The sequence below is a fragment of the Meleagris gallopavo genome, chromosome 5 (assembly GCF_905368555.1).
Source record: "Meleagris gallopavo chromosome 5, MGAL_WU_HG_1.1, whole genome shotgun sequence".
Lineage (NCBI taxonomy): Eukaryota > Metazoa > Chordata > Aves > Galliformes > Phasianidae > Meleagris > Meleagris gallopavo.
Genome location: NC_139408.1, coordinates 37,492,367 through 37,517,996, shown reverse-complemented (window position 1 = coordinate 37,517,996; position 25,630 = coordinate 37,492,367). Strand labels below are relative to the sequence as shown.

The window sequence follows — 25,630 nt, the reverse complement described above, 5'->3', positions numbered from 1 at the left end:
TCATCCTCTGCTCAGCTCTGGGCTCTTTTCCCTTTTCCAGATAGGTTTCATCTTCTCAGAAGGAAAGTTTGAACTTGGTACTGGTGCCATACCCTTGCTGCCTGAGGCACCGCACTCCTCCTAAGGTGGGAGGAACATCCCCGTGGAACAACAAGCAGTGCTCAGCACCGGTGAACAGCAGGAGCCGCAGCCACATCCTGGGGTCCTGGTAACGGGTGGGAGAGGGGGGAGAGCTGGGAACCTCTGAAGATTCAAAGTCAAGATCAAAGCATTTCCCTCTGAAGCCCTAACACTCTCCTTCCCTCCCACTTGCACATAAAAGCACTCTGCCCTCAGCAGGCTCCCTATGCAGGAGGGTGGCAGGAGGAGGGGGCTGGCTTCCCCCTTGTTTTTCCTGTGTTACTAATAGCTCTTCCCAGAGGTGAAATACTGAAAATCCTTCCACTCCTCCTCCCCCATTCCTGCTTCTCTCCCAGATCCAAAGAGCCTGAAGTCATTTCAGTGACTGATTTCATGGCAGACCAGGCCTTCGCTGGGGCCAATGCCTGCACAGGGCAGATGTGGTGAGGAAAGCCTTTGAAGTGTACAGTAGAAAGACACTGTTAGAGGTGAAGCACGAGGAAGGAGGATTTAAAAGAAAGCAGAGCTGCTGGGCCCACGGGAGGGGGAAAGGCTAATTAAGGCACCGAGCATGGAGGCAAAAGCAGAACCATTAAGATAGCACAGCAGGAGCTGACAGTAGGGCTCCAGGGTGGCTTCAGTCACACTGAGTCTGGCCCCCTCAGCTCTCCATCCCCACCCTCCTCTCTGTGGGGGCACAGCAGAGTGGGTGACTGCTGGTCAGATCAGGTGGCTGAAAAACAACTTTTTTAGTTCATGCCCTGAGCTGAAGCTCAGGATGAGAGACAGCATTATACCTATCCAAAAGCCCCTAACTTACTACCGGTTAGAGGCAGGGCTAAAGCTTGCAGGTGATAGCAAACTGAAGAAACTGCAAGCTCATATAGGCACATATGAAGAGGCTGAAGACTGGAAATGAGCAGGAAACAGGAGATACAATTCCCGAAAGACCAGGAAGATGACGTCCTTTTGGGAGTACCTCACTATGAACCATTAAAGAAAACCACACAAGAAAGGAAAGATCTGGGATGGGCAAGCTGAGGGAAAACAAGCATATGAGTCGAGACTGCTGTTCCGCGTTTGTTCCAGTGCTCAACAGCAACTCCCATTTGTCTTAGGAGGCCCCAGGGCACGGATGGATATGGAAAGCCAACACCATGGGGAAAGCAGGTGCTGGAAAACCACGCTGGTTCTGGGAGAAAGGTGGGAGGCAGAAGCAGTGCTGTAAAAGATGTAAATGCTGCTTGGAGTATGGGGGTGGAGTGCTGAAGGATGCGCTGCTCCTTTGTGCTTTATCTTGGCTGCCTCAGGGAGGTCCCAGAAAACCCCTTGGCAAAGTACAGAGAGCGGGAGGAAGAATTTGGGCACATCTCTGAGTCGGGTCCCCTGCATGCCTTGGTGCTGGGAAGTCACGTTGTGGGCAGGGAGGGATAGGGAGCAGAGAGCCCCGCCATGAAGTGGCAGAGGACTCAGCCTCCATACTGTGCTGTGAGAGGATTGCTGTGAGCAGCCATCACCCTGGAGCAATGACTGACGGAAAAGCAGCCTGAATGGCATAAAAGTCAGTCACTGTGAGACCAGCTCTGAGCCAGGGCCGATAGCACTGAGAGCTCCTGCAGCGGGGGAGCCCAGGGGAAGATAAGGGTGGGAGGGAGGTCCTTGTTTAAGGACTGCACCCTTGGTTACGGATTGAGGCGCCGCAAACTTCTGCATTGTACTGGAAGCACCTGGCGCAGGGACGAGGGAGCGGGGGCTGAGAGCGGCCCGAGGCGGGGAACCCGACGGGCAGCCCGAGGGTAGCGCGGCCATTCCGCCTCGCCAGGAGGCGCTCCCGGCCGCCATGGCGGTGGGGCGGCGCTGCGCTGCGTTGCTCTGTGGTGCGGGCGCGGCCGGCAGCGGGCTGCTGGGCTGCGTGGGGAGCTCGTGAATATTCACCAGGTCGTGAATATTCGTACACACGCGTGACGCCCCGCCCGGAGGCGGACCGAGCGAGCATGGAGGGAGACGGCGCCCGGATTCGGGGCGCCGGGGCCGGCGGCCGGTGAGAAGGAGTGGGGCGGGTGCCGAACGGGTGCCGAACGGTTGCCGAGCTCACGGCCCTGCCGCTTCTCTGCCCCCTGCCAGGCCCCGGCCCCGGCTCGACCTGCTGTTCGTGCGGCGCTTCCTGAGGATCCAGGCCGTGCTGTTTCCCAAATGGCCCTCCCCAAACGTGCTGATGTTCCTGACGCTGCTCGGCGTGGCTGTGCTGGGTAAGCCTGGAGTGGGGAGCCGGGGGTTTGTGCTCCTGGCTCTCCCTCTGCCTTGCATTGCAATGCAATGAGCCCTTCCCTTCCGTGCGTCCCTCTGTCCTGCAGAGCAGCTGGTTATCTATCAGGTCGGTGTGATCCCCAGCCAGTACTACGAGGTGCTGGGGAACAAGGACTTCTCTGGATTCCAAGCGCTGACTGCCATCGCGCTGACCATGATTGTAGTGAACTCCACGGTAAGACAGGGCAGGAGCTCACTTGCTCGCATTGCTCCTGCAGTGATATATGCCGGGGTATCCTTGATGAAGGGTCTAAGCCTGCCCTAGCTTGTTGGGTAGCTACACAGTCACTGCTACAGGCTGCTAATTCCTGTTTTGTTTTGGGAAATGTTCTGCTGGCTCATCCCATCTGTCTCCTTGCCCTTGTTCCAGCTAAAAAGCTTCGACCAGTTTATCTGCAACCTGCTGTATGTGAGCTGGAGGAAGTCTCTCACTGAATACCTGCACAACTGCTACTTCCAGGGCCAAGTTTACTACAGCCTGCACATTCTGCACGAGGACATCGATAACCCGTAGGCTGCCTGCAGCTTCTTTCAGCTTCTTGCTTGGCTTCTCCTGAACTGTTCTTCACCTTTTTCTGACCTCTCTGTATCTCTGGGTAGAGGTTTAAGCTGTAGGAACTTTGGTCTAGACACAGACACCCTCGTCTACATCAGGTGGGAGGTGATAGAGTCCCCCATCACTGCTCATCTTAGCGGTTTTGCATGTAGGTTTCTGTTGCAAGAAGAATGGAGGACCATCGGAACAGGATTCTAGTGCTGCTGTAAACCACACTGCAAAATCAGCCCTTAGCACTTGGTGTGAAGTAGTACAATGCCTGGCTGGAGGCAGAGAACACTGCCTCATGCAGCCAGTGCGCTCGGGGCAGTCAGTCATTCAGTTTGAACTTCAACCACCAGTGTCTCCAGCTGAGTACAGTTATTAGTACTTTTGAGTCACATCCCAGGGAGGCTTTGTTTTGATGCTGCATTTCCTCTTCCCTGTACCTAGGAAGGAAATGTCAGGGCTGAATTGGAATGTGAGAGAAGGAGAAATATTCAGTTCCTCATGGTTTATCCAGTCTGCACTTAGATCCTCTTTTAGTCCCTTTGTAGCAGCCTCTGGCACAGCTGCAGCAAGGTAGAAGTTTTGCTTTTTGCACCATCCTGGTTACTGCAGAGCTTATCTTTTACTCAGGCTGTGCAGGCAAGTCAGACATCTCCCTTCCATGCAACTGCACACTGACTGTGGCTGTTCAGCCTGTCCTTGTACACAGGGCACTGCTGTCACAGTTATACAGTTTGAAGAGTTAAAGAGCCTGCATTAGACATCACGTGAAAGAGAGGTGTTGTTTTTTCTTGTCACCGAGATGTATGATGCTTCCCAGGCAGGGTAGCACGTTGGCTATGGTTGAAAAGTCCTGCACACCCATCATTTCTTTTGGTTGGGGGAAGAAGAGGGCAGAGGCCCCTCATCACATGACTGTACTGCCCAGGTTTATTTTTAACTAAGGAGTGTGTTCACATTGTGCAGTGAAATGCATGAGATAACCGAGTCTATCTGCTCCAGAGCGATAAAAGCAGCTCTCCTGACCTTAGCAGATTAAAAGTGTGGGACTGCTGCAGAACATTTTTCTTTAACACCTTGCTTGTACTCAAACATCCAGTTTTACTGTTTAGCATCTTTTTGATGCCGCTACAAAAATATTCTCTTTGTTGCTGTTGTGATGAGAATTTTTTCTATGCACCAGGTAGTTAGGGAATGAACTAGACAATGAAGTGATGCTTTCCAATATGCAGCATAGACTAAATGTTAGATGCGTTCTGTCATTCTTCTTTCCCATCCAGAAGGAATGAAATGTGAGCTTTGAGTGGCATACAAACATTTGTGTTGCCTAGCAGGGCATTTAGGTTGATGTTTACATGTCTTCATTGCTTGTTGCTTAATAGCTTGTAAAAAGTAATATCCTGCCATGAGTCTATTGCATAAATTGTAACATAATGGTAACAATTACAGTCGTAAAAAGGGAAAAAATATGACTTTAATGTCAGTCAGAATGGGAGCTGTCCCAAAACTGAATTGATTGCTGTTGCAGATCAACAAAAGCTATTAGAGATGAATGTCATTGTGTCTGTATGTGCACTAATGGCTAAGCAGGATTCCAGCCCTGCTCTTTGTTCTGGGCTACAGCATTCACAGTCATCACCTTTCTGCTTGTGCTTAGGGGGTCAGAGACTGAAGCCCTTACCTGTGTTCTTTGGACACATCAGGTACTGAGGGAGTAAATATGCTAAAATCCTTTCAAGTTACCCCAAGCTCATCTTTTGCTCAGCCAGTGAGGCAGATGGGACGTGGGGGTCTGTTGCCAAACACGGGGGGAGGAGGTGTGGTGTGCTTCTGCCTGCCCTTGTGGGGTGGGAGTGGGTGAAAGCGCTTTCTTTGTAGCAAAGGGACCAGCTACTGACTTAGGGGTGGCTTTGGTGGTGGACTTTGCAAATCCCTAATAGCTTTTGAAGGCCTGTGCTGTGCTCTAACCAGTCCCAGTAGCTCTGGTGTTTGATATGGAGCATCAGGACAGAAGGTTTGAGGAATGGTTTGATGTTTTTGGTAGTACAGGTGAAGAACCAGGGAATAGTGAATGGGGATGGAGAGACCATAAGCACAGAGTGGACAGTGTTGCAGAAGGTGGAACAAGGGGTTAATAGAAGGATCAAGGTGAAGATAACAATAGTTGTTGTTCTTCCTGGGTGTCGGGAAAGCCCTTGGGCCATACTGAGCCATGGAGGTAGTCTCCTTGTGGGGCAATTGAAGTCAGGCTGCAGGTCCCTCCCATGCAGAGTTGTTTTCATTCCCCCTATCCTAAGTTCAGGTGGTGAAACAGCCTGGCATGTTTCCTGTTAGGGAGTTACTGTGTCTTGCACTGACTTGTTTTACCTCTTTGTGTTGAGCAGGGACCAGCGGATCAGCCAGGATGTGGAAAGGTTCTGCAGGCAACTCAGCTCCATGGCCAGCAAGCTCGTCATCTCTCCCTTCACACTGGCATACTACACATACCAATGCTTTCACAGGTAAGGACCCATCCTGGCCCTGCTTCCTCACCTCTTTCCTATGCTCTTTTTTGGAGCTTGGTACCAATGATTGGATGGTTTGACTGAATGATTTTGGAGGTCTTTTCCAACCTTGGTGATTATATGATTCTGTGTTTAACTGCTGCTGCAACTCTGGGGTGCTCTCACGTGTGGGTGAAGGGTCTCTGCACTCCGAAAGGACTTCTGGCTTGGGGATGCTGGAATGTGCATTAATAGCCCCTAAGCCACTGTGAAGGCAAAGAGAGGTGAGAGCTGAGGGCTCTGACTGCTTAAGCCCAGGGGTGCTGGAGTTTCCTTTTGCTTGGTGTGTTATCTGACCTCTCTTTCTCCTCCTTTGTAGCACAGGCTGGCTAGGCCCTGTGAGCATCTTTGGGTATTTTGTCATTGGGACAATCATTAACAAGGTATTGATGAGCCCAATTGTGTCTAAACTTGTGCAGCAGGAAAAGCTGGAGGGGGATTTCAGGTGAGTCACAGCAGAGTAGCATTTTCACTGCTTTTTGGCAGCTCCTATGAGAGCTGCATTGTAGTCTCCGTTCAGTGCTATGCTTGCAGCTACTTCTCTTGTCCATGACTTGTTGTCAGCTTCTCCCCAGCTCATAGAGACCTACCTGCTCAGGGCTGCCTGACACAGAGCACCAAAAAGGGTGGCTAAAGCTTAAAACACTTTAGCCACCCTTTTTGGTGCTCTGTGTCAGGCAGTGTCCTTGGTACAGTCTCCTGGTTGCTACCACCTGTCTCCTCTGCTAATGCTGTGGTTGTGCTGAATAAAATTGCCCAAGGGGGAAGGGTTGCCTCAGGGCTAAGACAGGCACAGTGAGCAGAATACCAAACAAATATGCTGCTGAGCTGTCCCAGAATGATGTCACCTTGTGCTAAGGCTTGTTTTTCAGTGCCTTTTTGAGCCTGTTGAGTATTTGTAGTGAGAGATGCCTAAGGTCATTGCTCTGACAGGTGCAAGATGAGTACATCTAGCAAGGCTGATGGCTATATAATTCACTGGACTCTTATGCATGATCCTGATAATGTTTTATGGATTGTTCAGGTTCAAGCACATGCAGATTCGTGTCAATGCAGAGCCAGCTGCTTTCTATAGGTAAGTAGAAGAGATCCTGCCAACCTGGGGCATCTTCAGTGTGTGCTTGAACGCCAGAACTGCTGCAGTCTGTGCTTTCTGTCCCCTCCATCCTGCTGCAAGTACAAGATTATAGATCATTTTCTCCCTAGTGCAGTGTTTTCCTTTGCATTCTGTGCAGTCTGCAGAAATGCTTCACAGCAGCTGCAGATGACTAGTTGCTCTCTGCCTCTGTCTAACAGTAGGCCCAACACAGATTTGGTGCTGTCTTGAAGACTGTTCCTGATGTTTTGCCATGATCCTTATAATTTGAAAGATTTTTTGAGGTTTCATTGCATCTTGTCAGGAGGTTCTCTTGGGGGACTTTTTGCAGATTGCTTCTGATCCCATCCTGTTGCTGCTAACCTGCATGTCTTCTGTGTGTGTGCTACGTTTTTGCCTTGCTTTGTTACCTCTTCTTGCTTTTGTAGGTCAGCCTTGTGCCCTGACCCTCCCAGTACAGTACTGCTGTTCTCTGAATTTGCTTGATGCCATTTACATCTGGCTGTAAACTAGAACGACAGTTTCCAGAGCTGTGCGTGCAGTTGGCATCCCAGCAGCAACTTCACACACTGGGATGCCCTGCACTGTATTGAGCTGCTGCCTGGAGCCTTTAGAGTATTTCACCCCACCCTAAAACCCAGCAAAAGGGCCACAGTTTTTCTGGAACATGTGTTGGGGTACCAGGTCAGTGGAAGGAGGTCATTGCTCAACTCTTGTCATGTGTCTGCCTTTGTCCTGCCTGTTGTGCAATCACACTTCTTCCAGGAATTTAGGAAAGCAGAGACTGCCCTATCTATGGACTTTCCTGACTGATATTCATTTGCTTGTTCATGCTGTTGTGACTGAGCATTTCAACTGTTACAGTGATCTCCAAGGTGCTTTGATTCAAAATCACTGATTTTGTAAAAATTAGCATGAAACCTTGATTTAAATAACATCAATCTTGTTTTGCACTGGCAATCTGAATTATTTTTTGTGGATAGTTCGTTCTTAATGGTTGATGCAAGTTTTTTTTAATCAAGAACAACCTCTAGTTACATCCCTTACTTAAGCTGCAGTACTTTTCCTCACAACTTTGTTTTTCATTCGATTTCTAAATGGAAAATGAAATATCAAACTAGAAAATTGTATGTCTTACTTCATAGATAGACAAAAATCCATTTATTATGAAACTGGAGTTTAATTGAATTGCACTAAACCAGACATTTTCATGGTATGAATCTTAACTAAAAACAAGGAAATTTTTAAGAGTTTGCATTCTCAGAATCCTGCAAAAGGAGGGTGTGTGGTGAGTGGCTTGTTTGATTGCCAGGCTTACTTAGTCTATAGAAGCTGTTAAATCTTGTCCTCATGTACCTTCTGAACCACTGATTGTTTTGATGAAGGAAAAACAAAGACTGATCATTGTTACCACTTTTTTTTTATTGTTGTCTTTTGTTGCTTGACCTTTGGCAAACTTACTTTGAAAGAGAATGGGAAGAGAAACTGTAACAAATACAACAACCTCTCCGTATCTGCAAAGAAATAATAGCTACCAAACACTGGTCGTGCACTTGAGACACAAGTTATGGTCCCTAATGCCCAGCCTTTAACTCCCTGTGTCCTTGCTGAGCATTCAATTCATCTGGAGTGAAACACAGAGCTCTGTCTGCATTTTGCCACCTGAGGGCAGCCCAAGCCTTGCAAATTAGAAGGAGCCTCCATACTTTGCTAAGACAGTGAGTTAGAGCCAGGCTGTGCCTCCTCGCTGCCTGCTCGGGGAGTGCAGGGCTGCTGGCAGTGCAGGCAGCAAGGGAATGGGAACTTCGCCACTAGCTCAGGTTGTTGGGGATGCTTTTAGGAAGCTCCTGGGAAAGGAAGGGCTTGGAGGCTGGGGTCATCCATACTGTTGGCTTGCTGTCAGCTCCTGGATTTGCCTCTGCCCTCTGCTTTCTGGCTCCAGATATGTGTAGCAGTACTGTCCTGCTCTTCCAGCCAGGCTTTGCTCCGAAAATGCATGTAACCTTGGATGTGCTTTGCTCAAGGCTCATACATCTCACTGATGGTGTAAAGGACTGTCTCACCTCCTTCAGTGTGGGACAGAAATATCCATGGTCTCTGAAAGAGACCTGCAGGGCTACTCGTTTCAGTCGGAGTTGGTGAAGACATCTTCAGGAAGGAGCTTAGGAGTGTTCAGTTCCATCTCAACAAAGACCTTGGAAACTGCAGTGACAGCCCCTCCTCAGGCCTCAGCTCTAACCCACTGGGCAGCTCCCAGAAGTGATGGTGCAATCTTATTTTACAGGGCCGGGCGAGTGGAGCACATGCGCACTGACCGCAGGCTGCAGAGCCTGTTGCAGACCCAGAGGGAGCTGATAGGCAAGGAACTGTGGCTCTACAGTGAGTGGGGGACCTTGGGTGGTGAACTGGAGCATATGGTAGCTCTTAGATTATGGGAAAGGAGAAGACTCTGTCTATGTGGTTGGAAGCTGTAGGATTTCTTTTCTATAAAGCTTGTCCCTTAATTATAATTGCCTCCTAAAAATTTTCCTCCTCTCATTTTCTCTGGGTCCAGGTTTGGGGGGCTAAGTAGTGTCAAGACAGCTCTTCTTCATTTCTCCTGCATGATGAGCTTCTGAGCAGCACGAGAGAGGGAGAACCCTGAGCACAGGTGTTTCTGTGGTACTTTTGGCAGCTTAAGTCTTTCTACTTGCGTGCTGCAAAGTAGACTTCATGGCCAAGCATCTCAGCCCAGAACTTCCTTTTTGCCCTTTTTCCTGTTTCTCTAGAGCCAGCCAGTCCTCTAAAGAGCAAAAACAAGCAGAAAAAATGGTTTTTGCACACTGGTGGTTCCCAAGCTGTGTCTGAGTGATGTTCCTCCACTCTGGGGCATATCCCAAGGTGCTCTTTTCTTGTATTTTCATCCCAGTGCTTGTGCTGTCCTGTAAGATGGGTTTTTATGCCCAGGTGCATTTTGAAAGGCTGAGACAGGATCTGGGTCTTCCTTTTGAGTGGGCTTATGGGTTGCACTGGGGGCTGGTAGGGAGAGAGGTTCCTACTCCAACTCACTGTCTCCTCTCCATGTGCTTCTGCCCAGTTGGAATCAACACCTTTGACTACCTGGGCAGCATCCTGAGTTACGTGATCATTGCCATTCCTATCTTTTCTGGGGTCTATGGTGACCTGAGTCCAACAGAACTCAGTGCCTTGGTCAGCAAGGTGAGCTACAGATCATATTCCACACTGGGCAGGGGTTGAATTGTGCTGTGTGGGTTGTGCTTACTAACTGTATGGGGATCCCCAGTGCCAGAGGTGAGCCAACACTAAGACTTATGTTTGATTTCATGTGGCCAAACCCTCTTGTGGAGGGTGAGCAGGCACTGAGGATGGAAGTTTTGCATTGGGTTGATGACACGGGGGCTGACTAACCTGCAGCAAGTGACCTTGAGGATAGACCAATCCTGCTCATGGTGACATGAGAATAGGAGCTGTGTGTGATTAAACCGGGGATGAAAGTGCTACCTAACTCATACTTCTGTATGTAAAAAGGGAGATCAGAATGTTTGGGTTTTTGGTGCTAGGCCCACAGAGTGCTGCAGATCTGGGTTATGCCCATGGCTGCTGTCCATGGCCAGTGTTGAGTCTGAGCTTTCTTTTGTTCACCCACTAAGCTGCTGGAGAGGAGCCTTCCCAGCCTGAGTTGTTTCTAGGTACTCAAAAGTGGCTTGTGATGGAGAATACAGAAATAAAAATAGCTAAGTGAGCACTGCAGGCTGAATCAGCCAGCTCTGAGCCATGTTGGGTGCTAGGGCATGGCTGGTGGCATGGATCTGTGTAACTCAGACAAGATGAGTTTACAGACACTTTGCAGACACCATTCCTGAGTGGCAGGAGATGAAGCCTCCAGCCAGAACTGCTGTATGGAGCAGGGAAGTCCTGTTCCATCTGAATATGGCCATTTTTTCCTTCACTCCCCTTCATCCTTCTGGGACTACTGACCCAGCTGGTCTTTTTGGCTGTCTTCTTGCAACAATAGAAGAGGGAGCAAGCTTCCCATGTCAGTGCTGATCCTTGCTTTGGTGTATGATTTTTCCCCAGAATGCCTTCGTTTCCATCTATCTCATCAGCTGCTTCAGCCAGCTTATAGATCTCTCCAGCACTGTGACCGATGTCGCTGGCTACACACACAGGTGAGCTTCTGTGTGGGCAGGTCTCTGCAGGAGAGGTGAGTGTGAGATAGAACTCTGCCCAGGTCTTTGCTAAATACGTAAGAAACACTTGTGAGTGACTATGGACGAGGTTGGCAGTGAGGAGTACTGGAGTTGCCCCTGGCATTCATGGAACCTCTTGTTTGTCTAGGATTGGTGAACTGCAGGAGACCTTGCTGAGCCTTGGCAGAAGAGAAAATGAAAGCTACTCAGAAGCCAAAGCCTGGGACTCAGACAGGTGAGTCTACCCTCAGCAGCATGTTGGCTTGCAGCTTACATGCCAGTGTGTGGGGCTGTCACTGGGTGGAGGTGATCCTCGGAGTTGCAGCCTGTTGTCTGCAGTTGATTGGAACTAGCAGCGCAGTGCTCACTGTAACCTGGGATGTGTGTGGCAAGGCTAATATTACAGAGATGCAGGATGTCTAAGGTGTACGGGAAGGCTCCTGGTCTTTACCAGCCTCAGTACTGTCACTTACCCCCAGATCTCTTTGTCTTTGTGGTGGTCCAGCAGTGAGTCTGGGGAGGACCCAGAGCCAAGGGACACAGCTTTCCTTCTGGAGCAAGTGACACTCTCAGTGCCATCCTCTGGCAAGCTGCTCATCAAGGACCTGAGCCTCAGGATCTCGCAAGGAGACAGCATGATGATCATGGGGAACACTGGCACAGGGAAGACATCTCTACTGAGGGTCCTTGGGGGACTTTGGGAGAGCACACAGGGTAAAGATTGCAAGTTGCCATAGCCTTCATCAATTCAGTCTGTCCTGAGTTTAGAAGTTGGCAGTGAGAAGTCGTGAGGCCAGTGCCATTTGCAGTAGTGAATGTGTCACTGATGCATTTGAGCTGCTCCTTCTCTGAATCACAGACTCTGCTCTGGCTCTCATTGCTTTGCTCTGTTTTAGAAATCCACCTTTTCTGAGATATGTTTGTTATTGCACGGGAGTAGCAGGTAGTTTCAAGCAGGTGCTGCGAGCTTCATATGAGTGTGTCTCTGTGCAGGGAATGTCCAGATGCTGACCTGCTTTGGCCCCCGTGGAGTGGTGTTCCTGCCACAGAGGCCATTCTTCACTGATGGCAGCTTGCGTGAGCAGGTGAGCCTCAGGCCTGTTCCATGGGACAGCTGGCCCCAGCACTGCTGCCTCTTAGCTTGTGCCACTATCATTTTGTCCCTGATGGACTGTGTCCAGCTCCCTCTAACACAACCTCTTTTTATTTGTTAAAACAGGTGATTTATCCTCTGAAGGAGATCTACCCAGTTTCAGGTACATGGAAGCTCATTAAAGCAATTATTAATCCTTGTGGTTTCAGCTCCGTGTTCTGTACCCAGTACAGCTTCTCCTCTACAGTACCCCAACAGGAATGCTCTGCTTTTCCCTGGAAGATTAACTTTCCTATAGGTTTCGATTGGGTTTGCATTCCTTCTGTTTTGAGGAGAACACAATCTCTTTATACAGAGAGGACAGGTTGGCAGTACTCTGCATGTTGTACTGTAACATATGTGATATGTGTTTAAGTACCCTGCTGATTTCTAAACATGCTGCTAGAATACATCTAATCTGTCTGGTACAGCCTGCTTTTTGGAAGCCAGATTTGCCTTTATCTCATTTTCCATACACCTCTGGCTTTCACTGTTCCTCGTTTTCAGCTGAGGTCTCATGACCTTACACGCTGTCAAGGTCAGATCGTGTGGATCCTTTCCCTTCCCTGCCCACTTCCCAAGCCAAATCACACCTCTGATTTTAAGCTGCTACATCTTACAGATGTCCAAGTTTAAGTTTCTGTCAGAGTGAAGCCTGGACCTTTGTATTCTGGGTCTGTCTATCTATGCCAAGCCTCAGGTGTATCTGTGGAGCCCAGCCATATTCTGGTGTGCTGCTCACAGACATGGCTTAAGGTGGATCAGTCTTTGGGAGCCCTCTGTGCGCCAAAGCTCAGGACTTGATACAGTTAAGTGATTGAGTCAGCTATGCTGGACCTCAAGAGCTTCTCTAAACCTTCCCTCTCGTCTGACCAATTCCTCCTTGTAGCAATGGTCTTGTTTCCTGTACTTACACACTTTCTCCCCTAGGATCTGCAGATGATGAGAGAATTGTGCAATTCCTAGAGCTGGCAGGGCTGGTGAGTCCCTAGTGGCATTGCTGCCTTCTTGACTGATGCTACCAGAGAGGGAAGAAAGAATGAGGTATTGTGACAGCACAGCATGACCACATGCTGGACGCAGGCAGGGAATGGTCTGTAGCTGTCCATGTCCCATGGACTGTCCGTGGGAACAGGCAGAGCAGCGCCTTCAGTTCAAGTGGGAGAAGAAAGGGTAGAAGGAAGAAGATGGTAATTCTTAGGGCTGTGTCCCCTCTGGGCTGGCAGGGTTGGGGCTGTGTTCACAAGTCTGCTGTGCTCTCTGCAGACTGATTTGCTGGCAAGGGCTGGCGGACTGGACAAGCAGGTGGACTGGAACTGGTAAGACTGCTCACTGTTTGTGTGAATTTATATGTTCCCTCTGGTTGGGGAGCTTCTAAGCAGTTGCTGCTGGTCTTAGGAACATCTCGTGTGTGAACTTGTGTCTTGTGGGTGGTATGCAGTACGCAGGGCTGAAGGAATTATGCCCCAAGCATCAATTTCCACATCAGCAACAATGCTGCTCTGCAGGAAAGTGACTGTGCACAGGGGTGCAGAGCCAGTGCCAACATGGAGGGGGAGCACAGGGGCAGTTGTTTGCTGGGGTCTCCAAAGTCAGCAGCCATAAATTTATTCACAAACAAGATGTTTTTTTAAGGGAGATTTTTTTAATTTTGGCCCTGCTGCAGGTATGATGTGCTGTCCCCAGGGGAGATGCAGAGGCTCTCGTTCGCACGGCTCTTCTATCTTCAGCCAAGATATGCGGGTGAGTGAGCGACTACAGAAGAGAGGCAGGAACTTTGGCACAAACAAAAGCTGGTACAGAGGCAGCTCATAGCGTGCTTGGCCATAGTGGTGATGTTAGATAGTATAGCACACAGGATTCAGAGGTAAAAACGTTTCTTTCTCTGCATGGCATGGAACAAAGCAGCTCATATTTGCAGATGGTTCCTAATTCCTTTACATGTTTAAATGGCTAATAGCTGCTGAGGGCTGTTGAAAGAGTTGTCGGGGCCAAGGTAGATGTGGGTGAACAGAGCCACATTAGCAGCAAAAGCCATCTTTAAGTCCTGCTCTTCTTCTGAAGTCTACAGCACTGCTCAGTGCGGGGACTCATGGATTAGAAACTAAAAGCTGTAGAAGATTATGTAAAATAAATAGAATTCATTTGTTCTGGTCTGTAGTATTTACCCTTAACTGACAAGGAGCTGCCTCAGTCCATCATGGCTGCTGCATGTGGGCCCTTGGCCAGGCACAGTGGTGTGCAGTCTGTTTTTGGAAGGCAACACTTTGGCTATCACAATAGTGAGGGCAGTGCAGCAGTGTGCAGCTTTTAAGGAAGATGAATGAGGCAAATGGTGTTGTTTGGGTGGACTTGAAGGCTTAGGGGAGCCTTTCCATATGGCTGGCACCAGTTGCGTCAAAGTTGAGGTCATTAAGCTTCCTCCTCACTTGCCTTCTGCAAATGCTCTTGGTGAGCTACACTTAATATGGGAAATGCTCTCAGCAGTTGCTGCTCTGTTGCCTAGAAGACGATGACAAGCTGGGAGGGGAGGGATGTGTGGAGCTTACAGCTTGTCTCTCAGTGCTAGATGAAGCCACTAGTGCTCTGACAGAAGAGGTGGAACATGACCTATACCGTGTGTGCCTTCAGCTGGGCATGACTTTGATCAGCGTGGGACACAGGGCCAGCCTGGAGAAGGTGAGATAGTGAGCAGCACTCCATGCCCTGATTTCCTCACCTTGCCCAAAGGCATCTCTGGTGAGAGAGAAGCAAAAGGCTGGAGAACTGCATTACAGGAGGACATGCCCTCACAGAGGTAACTCACACTTGTTATGGCATTGAATTGCAGTTCCACAGCTGGATTTTGAAACTTCACGGAGGGGGAAAATGGGAACTCACTCGATGTGAGAAGATGAAGAGGCCTCCATCCTGGGAAGAATGACAAAAAACATGTCCTAATCTGGCTAGCTGCAGAAACTACACACACGTGGAAGAGCTGCAGAATTCTCAGCAAGAGATTTGGTTGGTGCAAGCCCAATTATGGAATTTGCTGATGGACATAGGGCTAAGTCTAAACTTATACCAGGAGCAGACATGTCCATCCAATCCTTCTCTCAGCCTCCTTGTTCCTCTCTGCCACTGACAAGAGAAGGGGTTGGGCTGCTAGGTTGCCAAAAACAAACAAACAAAAAAAAAAACAGACTGCCTCATGGCATCAAAGATGCAGCAGTGTGATGCTAGGATAGAACGTGATGTTCTTATGTCTGTGCCTTGCTGGCAGCTCTGCCTCTGGTGCTACAGAATTGGCTTCTGAGCCTCTGGCTTCCCAGGCAGCAGGTAAGGGATGCATTGTAATAGGAGAAAAAGACTAGCACAAAAAAAGAATGTGGCTTTTATCTGCTTAAGACACACAATAACAGATCAAATAAACATTTTTGTATTAAAATCTGGGGTCAGCTATCCAAGGATGTTTCTGGAGAAGAACCAGTATGTGTGAACCAGTATGCGTTAACCAGATTTCTGCCTCTTTTTCCTTTTACTCTTTACTTTGGAGGAGTTATGTATTGACAGTGCTCTTGGACTAGACAAGTGATTAAGAGCAAAGCAGGGATAGGAATAATACACCTACCCATGGCTGGTCAGTTGCTTTCTCCAAAGCTACTGCAAGGCACAAGGAACTCCAAGGAAGGATTTTGGTCCTCTTCTTCAGGAGCAAACAGAGCTTCCTCCTTACTGTTCCGCCTGTTCTCTCCTGTCTCCTTTGTGTGTATGGAGGCAGAACTCTTGAGGGTCTCTCAGACTGCACTGGAAGTACAGTCTGAACACTTACTGGGCAGCAGCTGCTCAGTGACATTTCTGGACCTGACTCTAGTTCTGTAGTGAAGGAGCTGGAGGTGGCTGCTGGAAGAGCCATACTAGCAGTTCTTCTGCCCCTCCAGAAGGCGCTTGTGTCCCTCTATGATCTGCTGCACAGCTTCACGGTCATCTAGGGTGGTTAGGTCCCCAAGCTCACCAGCTTTGTTCTCAACAATCTTCCTTAGCACTCGTCGCATAATCTTCCCAGAGCGCGTCTTGGGCAGCCGGTGTGTGACCTGAGCAGGGAGGAGTAGAGTTGATAGCCAAGAGAAAGGGGGTAGCCAGGCTGCAGAGGTGGGTCCTGGTCAGCCTGAAGGAGTTACCTGAATGTACTCTGGAACCGCATACTTAGCAATCTTCTTGGAGATCAGCTCCTGTAGCTCAGCAGCAAGAGCTTCCTCTGTGTATTTGCTGTCCTTCTTCAGCACAATGAACACGTAGGCTCCTGGCAGAAGGACCACTGTTACAGACCACCATGTGCAGTGTGGTCCCACAAGGCTGCATGGGTAAGGTACCTCTGTGCTGCCTGCCCCAGGTGATCTGTAGCCTGAGCTGTGTAAATGCTTTTGGCTGTGATACTATTTCCTTACACAAAGCCAAACTGGCCTTGCATGAAGGCTCTGATAACTGCCGGGGATTCCCAGTAATATGCTGTGCCATAGGGGTTGGCGTGGCATTTCAGGAAAGCATGCATCTCACCTTCTCCCTTGATCTCATGTGGGTAGCCGATCACAGCAGACTCTGCCACTGCCACATGGTGGTTCTGAAACAGAACAGGGGTGGAGTTCATAGCTGCTGTCCAGGAATTCCCCTGATCCCTCCACTGCAGTCAGCAGTGACACGGAAACAGGGAAGAACCTCTGATGACCTTTGCTCCATCTTCTCCTTGCTTCAGTAGGTCTGCAAACTTATCTCCCCCTACTCCAGCTGCTTTAAGCCTGCAGGTCTTCAAGGTCCCACTTGTGTGCCTCCAAGGCTGCTCCACCAGTTCCCACAATTTTTATATAGTTGCTATAGTTGACTTATAGTTGCTTCAAGAAACGTGCTTGGCTGCTATTTTGGGATTCATCCCCTCAGAGCACGAGACTTACCAGCCTCTGCTACAGAGAGAAGGGAGATGGAGCATGGGACCAGCAGAGCTCAATGCCTCAAGCCAAACGAGACCAATTAAATGGATCTGGCAGAGGGGAAAGCTTAGTGCTGGGCTTCATGCAACTATGGCATACATACTCAGGAGCATCCTTAAGGGGAAGAAAAGGCCTAACTAACCCTTGCTAAGTGAGCATTGCCAGGCCTGCAGCCTTACATTTAGAAGAGTCTGAGTCAGGAGGAGAACAGGGAAGTGGAAGAGAGGCAGTGTTCCCACAGGCAGCAGTGGTCCAAAACTCCTCTCAGTGGCTCCAGCAGCACCATGGTTCAGGTTTGGTGTTTCAGAGGCTTTCCTCAGCACCACCACTGCAGCTCCACCACCCCTGGGACAGCTTTACTTCCTCTTACCACAATGTCCTCCACCTCTGCAGTGCCCAGCCGGTGCCCACTGATGTTAATGATGTCATCCAGCCGTCCCGTCAGCTGGTAATAGCCTTCACTAGTGCGATACACACCATCCCCAGTGAAGAAGAACCCTGCAGAAGCCAGAACCGTGCTGTAGTTTCTTGTTACAGCAAGAATGAGCTGTTAGCCAGTAGCATTCCTACTTTGACAACTTCTTTGTCAGTACCAGGTCTTATGGTCTCTACTCCTTTCTCTCAAGTGCTCAGGGAGAAGATAGGGACCTTCTCTGTCATCCTTCTGCCTGTCTCAGTACCTGCTCCATCATCAGGCTCTTGCCCTAATTCTGCAGTATGTTGGCTAAAGATCCACTTTTCTCATCCCTACAAGCCAGGAAGACCTTGATGGTGTGCAGGTGCTTGTGCAGCTGGTTCTCTCTTTTGCTTAGGCCTGCTCAATGCCTCTGGGTGAGGATCAGCAGCTGGCAGGATTTGCAGGAGGAAAGCATCAAGAGGTGATAGTGAGGATTTAGGAGGCAGAAGGAAAAATAAAGTCCTAAAAGAGCCTGGGATCAAATAGTGGAGTGAGGGAAAAGACCCATTCCCATGGTGATGCTGAGCTCTCTGTCATGGGGAAATGCCAAAAGTCTGTGGAACAGCAAAGCAGCAAAAACAGCTTTCCCTAGTCCCCATGTAGAAAACTAGTAATCAGACTGAAGTACACTCCACCAATCACCTCCTCAAGGACTTGTGTATTTCTCTTACCTGGATAAGGAGCCAGATAGGTTTCCACAAACCTCTTATGGTCTTTATAAATGGTTCGTGCCATACCCGGCCAGGCTTGTGAGATGCAAAGGGCTCCAGAGACATTATTTTCCAAAAGGACATTTCCCTGTAAAACAGTTACATCTTAGTAACCACAGAGAGAGAAATCAGGTTGTTCAACCATTGCTTGTTTTTAATACTGCCATAATAACCCCATAGGGGAAATACAGGGAAGACAGTGAGGAGAGTCCTGTGCCCCAGCTCCAAGGGACAAGCCAAGCCTCTTCCTGCACTCATCTCCAACCATCTGCCCACTGCACTGGGCTGCAGCCCCCACCAGGGAGGTTATCTGTCCCTGCACAGCTACTTCAGCAGGTTTTGAGCAAGGAAGTCTAAGCAGAGCCCGCCTTGTCAGAACACAGGGCTAGGAAACAGCTTCAATTCCATGCTGCTTGGAAGAGGTTGCCACCAGCTTCACCATTAACACCTTTTCAGTAAAGAACTGATTTAGCAGAGGTGAGAGGAATGATGTGCTTACACATCTCTTTTCAAGAAGTACAGGCTATAGGCAAGCACAAGAAAACGAGCTGAATTGGCAGCTGGGCTGAAGGCTATAAATGTACCTTATCATCCAGTACAGAGGGACTGATGCCAAAAAAAGGTCTCATGGCCATGCCTGGAAGGATTTCATCTCCAGGGTTAGAAGGACGGGGTGAGATACAGATGCCTCCTGTTTCTGAAGGAAAAAAAAAACACCAAAAAACACCAAAAAACCCTCTGTAATGCATATCAAAGCCAGAGAAAGAGGAAAGCCAGAGAATACTGTTTGAACATCAGCCTTTGCCCTGTATCTCAGTGTAGCCTGCCAGCTACAGGCTGGGTCAGGGTTTCCCAGTAGCTGAGGAAGGCTCTCTGCACATTTAGTTCATCTGAGGTCAGATCCCTTTGGTCATCTCCCCCATGTTTCTCTGGGTTTGCTTTAATCTCTATCATGTTTAAATCTTGATTATGTTTTGGTGTCCATGACCCCTTTTTTCAAGGGGTTGCTTGTACAACCATGTCAGTAATCACTGTTCCCATGTAGCCAACAAAACAGCAGGTCACTCTTAAAACCTAGCAGAAGTGAAGCTGGCCATGCCTGTAGCCAGGGCCAATATACATCTTACCTGTTTGCCACCATGTGTCCACAACAGGGCACCGTGTTTCACCCACCACACGGAAGTACCACTCCCATGCCTCCTTGTTTATGGGTTCACCCACTGCAAGGGGTCAGAAAACAGGACAGAGCCTGGTTAAGGTCAAAATCGCAGCTTCCTAGGTGCAGCTCACAGAGCCACCCCCAGACTATGTGGGTTCTCCACCTCCTGCCAGTCCAGCCCATGCCATCAGTGCTCACCTGAGCCAAGAACTTTGAGAGAGGAGCGGTCATATTTCTTCACCCATTCATCACCATATCTCAGGAGCAAGCGGATGGCAGTAGGTGCCCCATAAAACTGATTAATTTTTAACCTCTCCACTGTTTCCCAGTAGCGTCCTGGAACACAAACAGAGCCACTAACCACTTGCTCACGTCCCCCAGCTTCAGACTGAGGGAGAGAAGGTGAGAACAAGCGTTCTCCAACCCTCAGCCAAACTCCCATGAGCTGGCACCAAGGCCATCAGCCTGCTTGCCTGCTATGGATCTTGCAGGTGGCTGCGCTACATCCCAACAACACTTCTCACTCACCAGGGTTGGGATGAACAGGAGTGCTCTCAAAAAGGACTGTGGTGCCGCCATTGCAGAGGGGGCCATAGACAACGTAACTGTGCCCTGTGATCCAGCCAATGTCTGCCACGCAGCCAAAGACATCCCTGTCCTGGTAGTCAAACACATACTGCAACATGAAGGAGAGACAATGAGGGGTGTGACCTAGAGGCAGGATCTCCCTGGGAAAGGGGCACAAGCTCTAGTTTTAGTGTCCTTCTGCCTTCCCACCACCCCAACATGTTAGCCAAGGCTGAATAAAGCATTCTGCAGCAGCAAAACTTCCTGTGTGAGAATGGTCCCTCCACACCTCAGGGGGAGGGATCACAGGAAGAGGGGACAACTGGCTGCAAACTGGAGCAGTAGGAAATGAGACAAGCCCGGTGGAGGGCAGAACTGAAAACCAGACTGGCAGCAGCACATCATCCTTCATTTTGTTTGCTCAGCACCAGGAACACAGGCTGACAGCTCCTTGTATGGGACAGCTGGAAGCTGGGTTTGCCAGGGCCTCAGGCACTGCAGAGGGCTTGTAATGGAAACTTTCCTGCCTTCAAATGTTTTTTTTTTTTTTTTTAAATCAGTCAGTAACAACAGTCTGTCCCATTCAACTGAGCGGTAATTCACACCAATCCTGTGTCATGGTTTCCAGCATTCCTGAGTGCTAACATGGGCACATGCAGCTTGCTCCCTGCTTTTCCACCCTAGAACAGCAGCAAGGCCGAGCAACACACCCAGTGATTTGATCTAGGTTGAGGCAGTAAAAAGAAAGAGGAAAAATCAAGATGGCAGCTTGGAGGAGTATGTATTCAGGAGTCCCAGTGCAGGAGAACATGTTGCTGTTCTTCTCTACTTGTATGTGGTTGTGCCAGGCTGCTATCCTGCTTTGCTCTGGATAAAGATGAGCTCATCGAGCAAAAAGGTGATACATCTATTCCCTACACTGCCTATGAATAGCTGGCTCATGAGCACTGTGTGCATAGGATTCATTACCTTGTGTGTGAGAGCAGCAAACAGGAGGTAGCCAGCCTGGGAATGAACCAGGCCCTTGGGCTTGCCTGTACTGCCAGATGTGTAGAGAAGGAACAACATGTCTTCACTGTCCATGGCAACAGGCTCACAGTATGCATCCTCCTTCTTCATCTCCTGCAGGAGTCAGCACAGCAGTCCCCACTCAGGGTCTTACAGACTCCCCGAGCTCTTTCACAGGTCCCCAAGCCTTTCTCTGCCACCCACACCACCCATTCCCACCACTCCATCTTTCCTTCCCTCTGCATCTCCTCTCCCCTTCCTCCTGAGCCTGAACTCCCTTGCCTTGCGGAGCTGGCAGACGCTTTCCTCCATCAGAGCGGACTTGCTGAGTAAGAGGCAGCTATTTTTACACAGCCACTTTTCTGCCCAGCACAAGAGCCTTCCAGAAATCTTTTTGAGTACAAATTGCTTTCAGAACTAATGAGCAAAGGCTGTACAATGCCTGCCCAACAGTTCAGTTGCTGCAGGAAGCTACCAATTACTTCTGGGAAAGTCCTGAACTCACATGCAGCTGCATTGCTGTAGGTCAGTGATCCCTCTTTGCTTCAAGATCCACTCTTCCCACCCTTCTCTGATCCCAGCATCTGGGCAATACCCATAGGAGTGGCAGGAGCCCTGGGCAGATCCTCACCTCCTCCAGCAGAACATCCAAGGCTGTCATGGGAAGCTGGCTGTCCGTCCTCATGGACACAAGGACACGTTTCACTCCTGGGCACTGCTTCACAGCCTGGTCCACTGTTTTCTTCAGCTCCACAACCTTGCCACCTCTCAGCCCCTGGTTCACTGTGATCACCGTCTCCGACTGGGCTGCAGAAGAGCCACATAATTACCTGTGCCTCTTCCACACAGCGCACACCAGTCTATCTGCCAAGCACCTTTCCCATGGGCTGAAAGACACTCAATGAGCCCCCTGCCATTTTCCTGGAGTGCTGCTGCCTGCTCTGTTGCCATGCAGCACAACAGGACACCCCCCATCAGCACAGATCCATAGCAAGTCTGCACCTCGGCCAAGCTCATTCCCCTAAGCCCCCAGCTGCCAAACCAACAAGCTCGATGGCGTTCCCTGATGGCAATGCTGGATGTATCCCTGTTCCCCATTAGCTCTTACCATCCCGGATCCTGTCTGCCAGGGACTCTGCACTGAACCCAGCAAACACCACGGCATGCACAGCCCCTATTCGGGCACAGGCCAGCATGCTGGCTACTGCCAATGGGCACGGAGGCATGTAGATTGTCACCCTGTCACCTGGTTTCACCCCCTGCCGTTTCAAGGTGTTGCTCAGGCGGCACGTCAGCTCCAGCAGCTCCCTGCCCAAAAAAGCAATGCATAATTAGGGACTTTCTTGCAAATCCGCCTCATATGCACAGGGTTGGGGGTGCCCCAGCCTCCCAAGTCTCTAAAGCCACAGGTCTGCACTTCATCCCTCAGCACCCTGTGTGGGAAGTCCTTGTAAGTCCTTTTACAGCTGTAAAATGGCAGTGGGAAGGAAGTAGGAGACCCCAGAGACAGGCTGTTATTTATTGCAAAGAAATTAACCAGAAGGGTCTGTGTGCAGAGCCTGGCACTGCCACTAACGGCAGTAGAAGCCAGCCCTGGATCCAGTAATGGCCACTAGTAATCCCTATGGCTCAGCCAGTCCATTATGCCTCTACTGACTTTTCCAATGACAAGCTACATATTTCTCACCAGTCCCTACAACAATGGGAGTGACACACTCTGCCCTGCAAAGCCAGGGGCTTGCAAGAGGAGTCATATCTTCCCCCAGCAAATAAAAATGGGCCCTTTGCTCAGTTATAGATGGGAAAGTCAAATCCTCCAGAGCTCTGTCTACTAGTGAGAACAACAGCTGTAGGAAACTGTGAGCAAAACAATGCCTCTGCCTGAAACAAGAGCTTGGCTGTCAGTGACTCATTTCATAGAAGGTCTCTCCATGAAAGGAGGTTGGCAAACCCTGCCAGCCCAGCCTTCCCTGCAGAGTATTCATCTCAGTCACCAGAAACCTTGGCAGGGATCCCATAGGGATGACCAGGAGACAGGCTGATGCCTTAGAGTAGCACAGGCAGGTCAGCAGCCCCCATGCTGGTGATCCAATTATGGGAAGAGATGCTGTGTCCTCTTGCAGGACACACACATCTGTGAAGCAGACCTTTGCAGTGTGTGCATGTCTCACATATGCTCAAGAGGTATGCACTGACCTGTATGTGACCCGCACCTCCTCTCCTGGTTCATCTTTCTCCCAAATTAAGGCCACTTTGTCCGGGGCTACATGGACATGTCGGTCCAAGCAGTTCACTGGAAAAGATGACCCAGTATCACTTCCTGCTCCCAGTGGCACAGCCTCTGCAGGTACCAGCTGGCAGGTCACAGGCACCCTAGCCTGTTGCACTCCTCAGTGTCCCAGTGCACATTAATCTCCACTATCGACATTCCTCTTAACCACAACCTAACACAGCCTGGTGCAGGAATTGCCTTAAATCCCTTGAAGGTCACATCCATAGTGCCAGCTGTGGGCCTCTGAAGGCCTGGTAAACATTAACTTAGCCACATTTCACTGTGGAGGCAGTAGCAAGGACAGAATGGTGGTCATCTTTATAGCAGCCGTGCTCCTAAATAACAAACGTAGGATGAGGAGAAAATCTGTGCATGAAGATTGCAGAGTGCAAGACAAAGCAGAGCCATTCATGCATAGCACCAGCCTCTCTGGGGCACTGAGGCATTCAGCCTTTGGCTACAGTTCTTTTAGGAAGTTTCTTGCACCTCGGCTATAGCATACTCATCAGAAACCTTGTTACATTCCGTGTTTTCCTTTCTTAGATTACCTGCTACTGAGGCCATGGGATGATGCAACAGCCTATCTGCATTTAAAAATACCTTTTTCTCCTGAACACTTGTAGCTTTGCGGAAGGTAAAGAAGCAAACCAACCACTCCCCTAGGAGTGGGAACAGGAAAATCTCCTGCTCCTCTGCCCAAATAAGCCTCGTAAGACCTACTTTTGGAAAGTTTTGTTGTACTCTTTTTTTGAGCTCTGGGACCAACAGTAGTGCAAGCAGGAACACGGTGCCACCGGTCCCTTCTTTTCCTCTAGTAGCACCCTTTTGTAGGGAAAAGCATCCCATGATTATGAGGGCCAATGGGACTTTTGGTGGAATTCCATCACTCTAGCACATTTTGCTTCTGGGGCCACAGCGCTTCACAGGATGGTGTCTACAGACACTTACAATCACAGAATCACTTAAGCTGGAAAAGACCCTTGAGATTATCAGTTCCAGCCATCAACCTGATATTACCAAGTTCACCACTTAATCACATCCCTAAGTGCCACATCCACACATCTCTTAAATATCTCCAGGGACAGTAGTCCCCTGACTTCCCTGGGCAGCCCAGTCCAGTGTCTACAGAATTCTTCCTGCTATCCATCCCATACCTCCCCTGGCACAGCTTGGTGCCATCACTGGCCTCCTGTGAGCTAAAGATCAAAAGAACTCGCCCAGTACACAGAGCAGGCAGAGAGCTCCCTCCCATAAGACAATATGCAGGCAGGCTTTCCCCCCACCCCCTATCTCCTGGGTAGGGTAGGAAGCACCCTCCCTCCCCTCTACAACCTCAGCCCATCTGTGAGGCATTAGGTCCCCTCACCTGCCACGTTGAGCTGCCCCCCCAGGAACCAGGCAGCTCGGCCCTGGCGCAGATCACAGTCCTGGACAGAGTGGAAGGGGGTGATCCAGGAGAGCCGGCTCCTTGCCAGTGCTCCCCAGAAGGCATCCCCCTGCTCCACCGATGTCTTGTACAAGCCCTGGTGATCCTGAGCTTCAGGGAAGGAGGCAGCTTCTGGCATGTAGGCAGTGAGAGGGCCCTGGCTCCAGGACCGAGCACTCACCAACCCACAGAGACATCTGGAAGCCCAAGGAAAAGCTCTGGGGCAGCAAGCCCTAGTCAGCAGCCAGGCCATAGTCACAGTGCAGCAGATGAGTTTCAACTTCTTCCTAAGGAGATACGTAGTAGAGCCCTGGCAAGTTCCACCCTTATGGGAGCTAAGACCCAGGCAGAGCCCCCTGTCCTGGGAGCCCAGGGCACCCCTTGTCCCATACACCACCTCACTGTTGGAACAGCACAGGGAAAGAAACCCAATCCCTATAAACAGAGAGGAAGGGGTGGGTTTTATAACTATTTGACTGAAAATAACCTTCATGCTAATCTGACTCCTGCTGGCCTTCCCTGGATAGCAGCCAGCTGCAGCGCGTGCTCGGGCTGCCCCTGGAAACAGGTGACGGGCCAGGCTGCCCCAGATGCTTCTCAGGTTTATCTCCTGCAGCTGTCACCTGGATGAGATACCCCATCCATCTCCTGCTGGGCACACACCCTTTCTCCACGAAGCTGGGCTGGGCTCTCCATCTCTTCTAAATGCATTAGAACAGCTTGTAGCAAAACTAATCGAGGTCTTGGTGGAGCAGGAGGCAGGCTTGGGTGAAATACTGCAGCCCATCTCCTCACTCTGAGATCCCCAGCACCTGTGTAGTGGAGCGAAGCTGCTCCTGCCTCATTACAGCTTTCTTCTGCCCTTCTTTCCTTTGGGTCCAGAACCTCTCTGTGCTGCTTGGAGCTCACTGAAGTATTTCTGGGTAAGGTCTGAAACCTCACCCCTCTCAGCTCTGGCTGAATTCATTTTCCTTGAAAAAGAGACCAGACTCACACACCGTATTCCAGTTTAGTTTTATTCTTGTACATATCTTTACAGAAAATGGCACATAAATCACAGGTTCTGAATGACTAGAAGTTATTACAGCTCCATATCTCAAACACCTCAATACTGAATTCTTTTCTCACTGTATGT

The 25,630-nt window shown here is 49.8% G+C and overlaps 2 protein-coding genes across 4 annotated transcripts; one reads left to right on the top strand and one right to left on the bottom strand.

The window, feature by feature from the left end:
* The first annotated feature begins 1,953 nt into the window (after positions 1-1,953).
* On the top strand, positions 1,954-15,359 carry ABCD4 (ATP binding cassette subfamily D member 4). 2 transcript variants are annotated; one of them, XM_085225303.1, is made up of 19 exons: positions 1,954-2,161; positions 2,245-2,369; positions 2,475-2,602; positions 2,798-2,937; positions 5,356-5,472; positions 5,834-5,959; positions 6,539-6,589; positions 8,895-8,989; positions 9,687-9,808; positions 10,688-10,779; positions 10,949-11,035; positions 11,306-11,514; positions 11,794-11,885; positions 12,020-12,056; positions 12,863-12,912; positions 13,199-13,251; positions 13,599-13,675; positions 14,496-14,611; positions 14,763-15,359. In XM_085225303.1, exons 1-19 carry the CDS (start codon positions 2,115-2,117, stop codon positions 14,853-14,855), a joined length of 1,857 nt encoding a protein of 618 aa, XP_085081429.1. In that variant the 5' UTR covers positions 1,954-2,114; the 3' UTR covers positions 14,856-15,359. The 2 variants fall into 2 exon arrangements, with proteins under 2 accessions (XP_085081429.1, XP_085081428.1); XM_085225302.1 differs by lacking the exon at positions 1,954-2,161 and having other exon boundaries at positions 2,480-2,602.
* On the bottom strand, positions 14,741-24,930 carry LOC100541607 (acetyl-coenzyme A synthetase 2-like, mitochondrial). 2 transcript variants are annotated; one of them, XM_085225300.1, is made up of 15 exons: positions 24,436-24,930; positions 22,994-23,090; positions 21,906-22,105; positions 21,429-21,604; positions 20,759-20,911; positions 19,751-19,898; positions 19,421-19,558; positions 19,191-19,283; positions 18,648-18,760; positions 18,025-18,151; positions 17,267-17,394; positions 16,469-16,532; positions 16,093-16,214; positions 15,543-16,005; positions 14,741-14,842 (listed from the first exon to the last, which is right to left on the bottom strand). In XM_085225300.1, exons 1-14 carry the CDS (start codon positions 24,746-24,748, stop codon positions 15,829-15,831), a joined length of 2,049 nt encoding a protein of 682 aa, XP_085081426.1. In that variant the 5' UTR covers positions 24,749-24,930; the 3' UTR covers positions 14,741-14,842; positions 15,543-15,828. The 2 variants fall into 2 exon arrangements, with proteins under 2 accessions (XP_085081426.1, XP_085081427.1); XM_085225301.1 differs by having other exon boundaries at positions 22,044-22,105.
* Positions 24,931-25,630: the final 700 nt, after the last annotated feature.